The sequence below is a fragment of the Sceloporus occidentalis genome, unplaced genomic scaffold (genome assembly GCF_023333645.1).
Source record: "Sceloporus occidentalis isolate IW3139 unplaced genomic scaffold, rSceOcc1.0.p SCAF_74, whole genome shotgun sequence".
Taxonomy (NCBI): Eukaryota; Metazoa; Chordata; class Lepidosauria; order Squamata; family Phrynosomatidae; genus Sceloporus; species Sceloporus occidentalis.
Genome location: NW_028317054.1, coordinates 3,510,434 through 3,519,200, shown reverse-complemented (window position 1 = coordinate 3,519,200; position 8,767 = coordinate 3,510,434). Strand labels below are relative to the sequence as shown.

The 8,767-nt window shown below is 43.6% G+C and overlaps 1 protein-coding gene across 1 annotated transcript; it reads right to left on the bottom strand.

The window, feature by feature from the left end:
• Positions 1-234: 234 nt before the first annotated feature.
• SP9 (Sp9 transcription factor) lies at positions 235-3,207 on the bottom strand. Its single transcript, XM_089494672.1, has 2 exons — positions 3,187-3,207; positions 235-1,518 (listed from the first exon to the last, which is right to left on the bottom strand). Exons 1-2 carry the CDS (start codon positions 3,205-3,207, stop codon positions 235-237), a joined length of 1,305 nt encoding a protein of 434 aa, XP_089350798.1.
• Between the last annotated feature and the right edge of the window lie 5,560 nt (positions 3,208-8,767).

Here is an 8,767-nt window from a genome sequence, read left to right as displayed (position 1 = left end):
TCTACCCCCACAGAAAGTCCTTCTGCGCCCAGAAGTGTTTGCCCCTTCCAGGAAGCAGTCTCTGCAGCCCCGGACTGTCTCTGCACCTTGGCTATTGCGGCTGCTCCTTTTTCCAGAGTCACTCTGAAGACCCAGAAGTGCTTGGACCCCCAGTGAAAGTCCGTCTACGCTCCAGAAGTGCTTGCCCCTTACGGGGAAGTGTCTCTTGGCACCCCCAGAGGCGGCTGCCACCTCCTAAGGGTCATTGTTAGAGTCTTTGCCCGGCCTGACGCCTTCCAGAATGAGTTCAGGGGACTCGGACCTTGGGGTCTCCAGGTTGCTGGCGTCTGTGTCGCTGTCGCTGCCCTTCTTGCCCCCTGCCCCGCCGCCCCCATTATGCGTCTTGATGTGCTTGCTCAGGTGATCGCTGCGCATGAAGCGCTTGTTGCACACGGGGCAGGCGAAGCGCTTCTCCCCGGTGTGGGTGCGGAGGTGCCGCTGCAGCTCGTCCGAGCGGGTGAACCTCTTGCCGCAGAAGAGCCAGTTGCAAACGAAGGGCCGCTCCCCGGTATGCCAGCGCAGGTGCGCCTTCAGGTGCGACGTCTTGCCGTACACCTTGCCGCAGCCCGGGATGTGGCAGCTGTGCAGCCCTTTCCTCCTCAGACTGGCCCCCGCGGGCCCCAGGCGCTCCGCCTCCTGGCAGTTAGGGCAATCGCACGTGGCCCTTCCGGAGTATCGGCGCGCGGAGCGCCCCGTGGCCCCGCCCGAGGAGGCCGAGGCTCCAGAGAGCATGGAGCTGCCGGAGTCCGTGTATGAAGGGAGCACGGGCTTGAAGCCATCCTGGGTGAGTAGGTGCTGGCCCGTGGAGAGCAGGTGGGAGGCAGCGCTGGAGCCCAGGCCAGTGGAGCTGAATGCGGAATGAGTGAGGGAGCTGAAGTCCGGGCTGTAGCCGCTGAGCTGGCCATGGGGCCCCCCGGAGTGCAGGGCCCCTTGCAGGGCGGCAGCAGCTGCTGGCGGGTTCTGGACCTCCAGCCAGGTGCTGGAGCTGGCAGCGTGTACGTCCCACCAGGCGGAGGCCCCGTTGGTCACTTCCGAGTGGAAACCGGATTTGTACCAAGACTCGTAGGGGTGAGCCATGCCCACCCGCGGGTACAGGCCGTCTGCCGCACCGTGCACCTTGGAAATGAAGGCCGACTGGCCCGCGGCTTCCTGCGGGGAGACCCCCGAGGCGTTGGAGAAAAGCCCACTGTAGTCGCTGCTGAAGGCCGACGAGGTCGGGGAGGTAGAGGCCAGACAGAAGGCGCTGTTGGCGGTGGCACTGCCCCCACTAAGGGCGCCAGAGGCCCGGCTGGTCGCCACAGTGAAGCCCCCGAGGCTGGAGCCCAGGCTGCAGCTGGACGAGGAGCGCTTCCACGGGTGAAAACCTCCCTTGGCAAAGGCGCTGGACTCCGGGAGGCTGCTCAGGGGGCTGGTGTTCCCGATCTTGTTACAAGTGGCAGCCAACATGGCCAGAGGAGTGGTCCCAAATCTCGGCTCTTCCTGAAAAAAGAACATTAACAAGGTCAGCACGGGGGCAGCTCAAAAGCCCCAAATGGGAGTAACCCCAGCACCCCTTCCCGGTGATCCTGGCTGGTGACCGCGGTTCACATGGTGGTGTCTGGAGGACAGGGTGTCAGAACTTCTTTTCATGACTGACCCCTAATGGGAGTCATCCCTGCTGATTCCAGAGCTTGATGGACTAAAATTTACCTGAACTATCTCCAGATCATTAGTGCCTTGAAAGTGTCCCCCCTGGTCACTGACACAACAAAGTGCCCTCGGCATCTCTACAGGTGGTGGTCCTTTCAGGAGCTTCTAAGGGAGTCCTTCTGAGCCCTTCCAGAAGAGAACATCTTCATTCTCTGACCTGTCTGCCTTCCTGATCCCTGAGATACACAGCCCCCCCCCATTACAGCCTGTCCCCACTAATGCCCCATCACCCCCCCACACACACACACACTGTCACCTCCAGAACCCCACTTACTTACTGAACACAAATTGTTCTATGACATTTCCCCAAACTTTGCCCATCTTTTAATACTATTTTATGTTTGTATTAACAATGTATATTTCCGTATTTTCGGCCATCGCGTGGAGTTACAAGTAGCGGGATATGATGACTTTTCAGTAAGAGATCGGGAATGATTTCGGAGCGATCTATTATTTCTCTGCTTGTGTTTATTGTGATTGTGAAATCGTTTTATCAATTAGATGATTGATTGCATCGCCTTGCTGCGAATTGAAATCACTCGCTATACTCTAAATATTTATCATGATCAAGCCATTTCCTTCTAGCAGAGAATAAGTCATTTACGGATTTATTTTCAAGAAGGATACATTTTGGAGAAAATTAATTTTGTCTTCCAGATTCAAGAAGTCGTTTCGAGTATATATAGTATGTATGCAGTATCTATCTATCTATCTATCTATCTATCTATCTAATATTTAAATATACATGTAATTAGAAAAAACCTCAAGAGCCCCCATGGATCTGGAAGCCGCAGGCAGACAGTGGCTCTGGATATTTAATGAGAAGCAGCTCTGTCTGTACTGAGAATTCTAGCTCTGAACACAGACGGACGGCAGAGCTTTTCTGGAGGAACATTAGATAATACGGGGCAGACGGGGTGCCGTGCCCTACAGAGACTCGGAAAACACTGATCTGGATCTATTTCCCCCAGGTCCTGAGATTTGTGAGCCAGAGCCTCTTAGACTCATGAGACAACCACAGAGCCAAATAATACATAAGTGCCAACCGGTAATAGACCGGGGATTAAAATGAATGATACCGCTCATACTTTATTGTGGGTAACGAATAAACAACTGGAATAAAACGGAATCATTTTCCTACTCTGGAAAAAAACGAGTGAATAGACTTCAATAAGTAAACGTTATTATTGGTGTTTTACTTTCTAGATACAACTACAATTATGGCCAGGATATGTCTTTTAGAATAACTATATTTGGTTGTAACTGTAAAACTATTCTGGATAACAAAGTATTTAATTAACGGTATTAATCATCAAAATACCCCTTACAGATTTCAGACAAGGAAAAGTATTAGGTTCGGGACAGTGCAACAGCTGTCACGGTATTGGATCGAACTTGATTCTAGAAGAGGATCAATCATCAGTAATACAGGCGATTTAGTAAATCTGGGTTACTTACCCCAAGTATAGACGTAGCCATAGCCCGTCCCTGGCCCAGGTGCGGAGGTCTGAACGGCTGGGGGTAATTGCTGCCAGCGCTCCGAGGCTTCTTCTCTTCAATACAAGTTTCTGGTGAATGGGAATCCTCTTACAGTCTAAGGCGAACTAGACTCCGGCTAAGCGCAGGCAGCGCCTCCTTTGAAGTACCGCTTGCTGTCCTTTTCAGCCAATCAGGGCACAGCGAACGCCGAACGGCGCCGCGCCGCAGCCAATCACAGTAGACGTGGTAAAAGAAATCAGGGCTCTACTTGCTTCACCATTCAACGGGAGGAAGGAATTGGAAGCTTCATTGCTGAGGACTCCAGAAATCGGACTGTAACCCTTTCCTGACCAAAAAAGGGCCTATAAAAACACAAGGTGCCTTCTGGCTCCAGAAAGTGTTAACCAGGCAAACCAAAGCACGGAATCTTAAGAAATTTAACGCCCGGGGACCCTGACAACCCGGTGCCGGTCCCCGTCCTCCCCTTAATAATTAACCGTACAATAATAATCCGAAGGTTTCTAGGACCATTTATGTGTAAAGCCCGCCGGAATCACTAATTTCATTTCTTATGCCACTAAAATCTCAAATTCGGGATATTTTTTCATTTTTTTAACATGCAAGAAACCCTTACCCCCCAATATTATTCTCCGATTATAACAGAGAATTCCCGAAATAATGTACCTTTTCGGTTCTATTTATTTCGTTGTGTTTTAGATTAATCGAACAACATGAGATATGCTCATTATGCGGCGCCTAAATGGTTAAATTCATACAAATTCCACGGAAAAAACGCTTTTCTTTTTCGAATGAACAATAAAGAATGGCATCGGGTGCTATATACCTGTCCGCACAGCCCCCCTCTATCACACCGGGCCGGCGGTTCGTTTACGGTAACTAACAATATTCATTTATCCGGGATTCTCATTCGAATTGGAATAAGAATACCGGTATTACTCGGGAATTTCAGAGATTTTCCTCTCGAAGATCTAGAGGACGGCTGTTGTGGTTCAATTATAATATTAATGCAGAATGTGTAACTATAATTCGCTACAAAAAGGCGATCTCCAAGCGCTAAGGGATCGGTAGATCACAACAGGTGTATCTTTCCTTATCAATGGCACATCTCCTTCTGGGCTGATGATGGGGTCACTGGGGCGTTTCTGCTCATCCATGGGGGCAGTTGATACACTACAAACTTGATTATCCCCTTCTAGAACAATTTGTATGACATCAAAATCACCCCCCCATCATTCCGGATTATACTCCCAACAGTTTGAAATCGCTTTATGCGCAATTCTATTCTAGATTTTGGAACATTAAATTTACGTGAAGCAAATTCCTGCAGCTGAAGAGCCCATTTTTCGCTCCTGTGTTGAATCTAGAAGAGCAAAGCGAGATATTAGAATGAGAGATTACCCCGAAGCGCTGGAGAGGAGGATTTTATTCGTCTGTAATCCATCTCCCTTCGTTCCGAATCTAGTTTTAAAACAAAGACCGCTGTATTATGCTGAAGTGCTTAGACGTCTGTTAAAACATTTGCCGATAATGACAACATAACAAAAGGCCCGGTTTGGAGAGAATCATCGTCCCTTTTAAAAGTTAAAAGCAATTTTCTGGAGAATAGCTTTTCATGAAACGTGTTACATTATTCAAAACGGCCGAATAATACGCTATTATACCGGTGAATGCTAGCAGAGCGCCCGGTGCAATTTGCGCGGAGTCTCCACTTCTTTAGAAAGAGGTGAATTTAGAGCGATTTCTTCTAGACCCAGACACAGAGGCACAAATTGCTTCCCTTTCTGCAATCAGAGCGATTTAACTGCGGGGCAATTAGCAATATTAATGCCGATTCTGCATAAACAAATCCCACCGAGAATGGCAACTTGGGGCTAGAACCCAATAATCAATTTAAAGAAGGTGGTATTATAAATCGATTTAAAGAAGAAATCAAATGCGGCACTTAGCAGTTATGTGCTTAGAAAAAAGCAAGCGACATATGTTACCCTTATAACTATAAAACCAACACTAAAAAGTCCCATTAACCCATCATGCGCCAAGCAGTTCTAAAAACCACTGGGAGGTAAATGGTTCAAAAATATTCTAGATTCTGTTCATGGAAGTTTTGCCCGAACTCTTCCATTATGTTTTATGATTTTTTTTTAAATGTAGCTTTCTTTTTTAATAAATAAATGGGGTTACTAGGAAGCGATGTAAAATATCTGCAATTATAGACAACACAACGAAAGGAGAAGCAGACACATCTCATGGCACATGCACATCACTGAAAAATAATAGCATCCTGCCATTTACCAGCAGCAGGGCACCTACCGACAGTATACATTATAATTACAATTTTATTTGGATTTTATATAATCGACTTGTTATTATCAAATCAAGTGATGCTGATAAAATAACACCTCTAGTGGGGAACCGACCCACCTACTCTAACTACCGCAGGCACATGGGGGGAAATACTGATAGAAGGGTATATGAGCAGAACTTTTATAGTATTGTTATTTGTTTCTACTTATTTGCAACTAAAACAGGTAATTATTACACAAGGCGGCATCCTTCTGTATTTTGTAACATTTCAACAAACGAATCTTTTAATGCAAGTGAGATTGGTAACTGCAGCCTTTTTACTGCACCTTCCCTTAAAACTGATATGTAATCATTGAAGACTTAAATCTCTGCAATCTGTTTTATAGCAATGAAAGAGTTAATCCTGATTTGTCATGTATATAATATACTTTATAGATTATAGAAAATGTTCTATAGGAGACAGAATTGAGAACAATAATATTGGTTGTTCTTTCTACATTGCATTTTGCAGTATATATTATATAGAATATACTGTACGTTATATAGAGTGTACTGTACATTATATAGAAAATACTGTATATTATATAGAATATACTGTTTATTATATAGAATATACTGTACGTTATGTAGAATATACTGTACATTATATAGAATATACTGTAAATTATATAGAGTATACTGTATATTATATAGAATACACTGTGTGTTACATAGAATATACTGAACATTCTATATAATGTTCAGTATATTCTATATACTGAACATTATATAGAATATAGCTTACATCATATAGAATATACTGTATGTTATATAGAATATACTGTATATTATGTAGAATATACTGTACATTATATAGAATATACGGTACATTATGTAGAATATACTGTGTGTTATATAGAATATACTGTATATTATGTAGAATATACTGAACATCATATAGAATATACTATACATTATATAGACTAAATACACATAATATACTCCTTGGTGTAATCTTTAGAAGATAAAAATCCTGTCGTTAAAGGGAAGTGTATAAAATGCATCCACAGTGTCTGATGATTTTAATGACTGCAATTATTGGAAGATTTTCCTAGAAGCTCTATCTACATTTACTTTGCTGCCTGTTTTTTTTAAAAATTCATCTGAACCCTTTCCTTAAATTATTATTGTGCCCTAGAGAGGGACAAGGAGTAATTCTGGGAGATAATATTTATTGGCACCGCAACATTTGCAGCATTTACAGGAACATCTCTACCGGATTAACGCTCAACGTAACAACATATCTAAAGAGATATATTTATATCCAGGATCATCTGGATCACCATTTCTCTTGTACTGTACGGAATAACTAGCATGGATTTATACTGAGAATATACAGCACAAATAAACCCTCATCCACACCCAGGCATGTTCTGGCTCATCAGATGCTTTAAACTGCCTGTGCGTCATAGGAGTTGTTTCCACCTGGGGGGTCCAGAGTCTGCCTGGTCTCTTCACAGATCTTCACCTGTCAGATGATCTTCTTAGATGTCAAGATTAAGGTGAAATGCGGCTCAGATCATGAACCGGTTCCCGTTCAGTGGGAAGCCTGCAGTACTTTGCTAGCGGTAATTAGAAGCCTATTACACGCCATTAGATTGATCAATGTGCCTTAAACAATGCGGGTGATTTATATGGCACTGAGCATTCATTGTAATGATCCAGGGGATAACCTACACCCATGGGTGCATCCATCACTACGTGAAAGAATAGGAGACCCTGATTAATGTGAAAACGAACATACAGATGGAGGGGCCGGACAGCCAGCCCGGGGCTCTGCTCCCCTTCCACCCATGTGTTCCATTGTTGCGGGTGTTTATTGCCCCGTGTAAGTGGCATTGCAAACACTTTGCCCCACTCGTAGAACAAGCTGGAAAGCAGATTTTGCGATCTATTCACACTTTATTGGGCTATCAATCTAGCAGCCTCCTGGGTCTCCGAGCCGTGGAATTACAGAGCCCTTTCCCCATTGTCTGTGTTTAATTACCCATCGCTTACTAGAATAAGGAGCGTTTGCAGGTCTCACCATTTGACCACTAGATTGTAAGCTTCTGGGACAATGCTCCACAGAGCTCTATTCTGTATAGTTATTCATCAAGCATTCATAGTTTTTCATGTCTGCTTGTTAGTGCGCATATATTACCCCCTCCCAAATCCTGGGAAATTAGGGAGATCGCTGTATACTAGCAACACACTATACTGTACAGTGCTGAGTATATACTACGAGAGATCTTCACTTTATTCTCCCCATATCTGCAGATACATCAACTGGGTCTTTAGAACGTGTTGCTTATTAGATGGAAACATTTACTTAGTAACAGAGGGATAATGAACCATCATTAAGTGTCCAGGTCTCATGATTTTAAGTGACAACATAGGGGTTGACATATTTCAGTATGTTCAAGGACAGGGTGTTATTACCCACGTTATGTTTTACAGAGAGGGTGGTAGATATATGGAACAGATTCCTATCAGAAGTGGTAGGGGTTAATATAGTGAGGGAATTTAAACATGCATGGGGAAGGCATAAAACTATCCTGAATCTAAGGCGAGAACAAAGTCTGATTAAGGTCTGAGTCCTACATAAGGAGAACGGGCAGACTAAATGGCCAAATGCTTCTTATCTGTCATCAAATTCTATGTTATATCACTGTTTTAATGAATAATTACTCTCCCAAATCCCTCACCCCAGACATGTAGAGCAATATACATAACTTTGATTTTACGCAAAGCCTACTTTTAACATATGATAAATATATATACATGTATAATATACTTTATAGATTATAGAAAATGCTATAATGTAACCATAGGATACTTTGAACTGAGAACATGTGATCTCCAATTGTAGCTGTAAGTATATGTAATATATGAGTCTGGAAATAAAACCAATTTTATAAAATATTTTCATCCATCTGTAATAGAGGCATTTCCTTTACATTTTCCTGCATGAAAATAGGTATTTTGTGTTTTCTTCTTTCAAAGTAAATCTGTTGAATGTTACATGCACTGATCATTTTTGGTTTGGATTATGCACAAAAAATGCCAATATGGGGCCAAATTATTTAAAACATTGTTTTCTCAATATTCTGTTAGACAGACTGGTATAGAATACCAGATAAAAAAGAAAGCTATTGCTAATGCTGCCATTAGTTAGTTGTTATAAAGGGAAACATTGTAAATAGATATGTAACTT

Excerpts from the sequence above, each read along its gene's own strand:
- SP9 (XM_089494672.1), bottom strand. The coding sequence starts at position 3,207 with ATGGCTACGTCTATACTTGGG. Across the intron at positions 1,519-3,186 it reads TGGCTACGTCTATACTTGGG|GAAGAGCCGAGATTTGGGAC; the intron begins GTAAGTAACCCA and ends TTCTTTTTTCAG.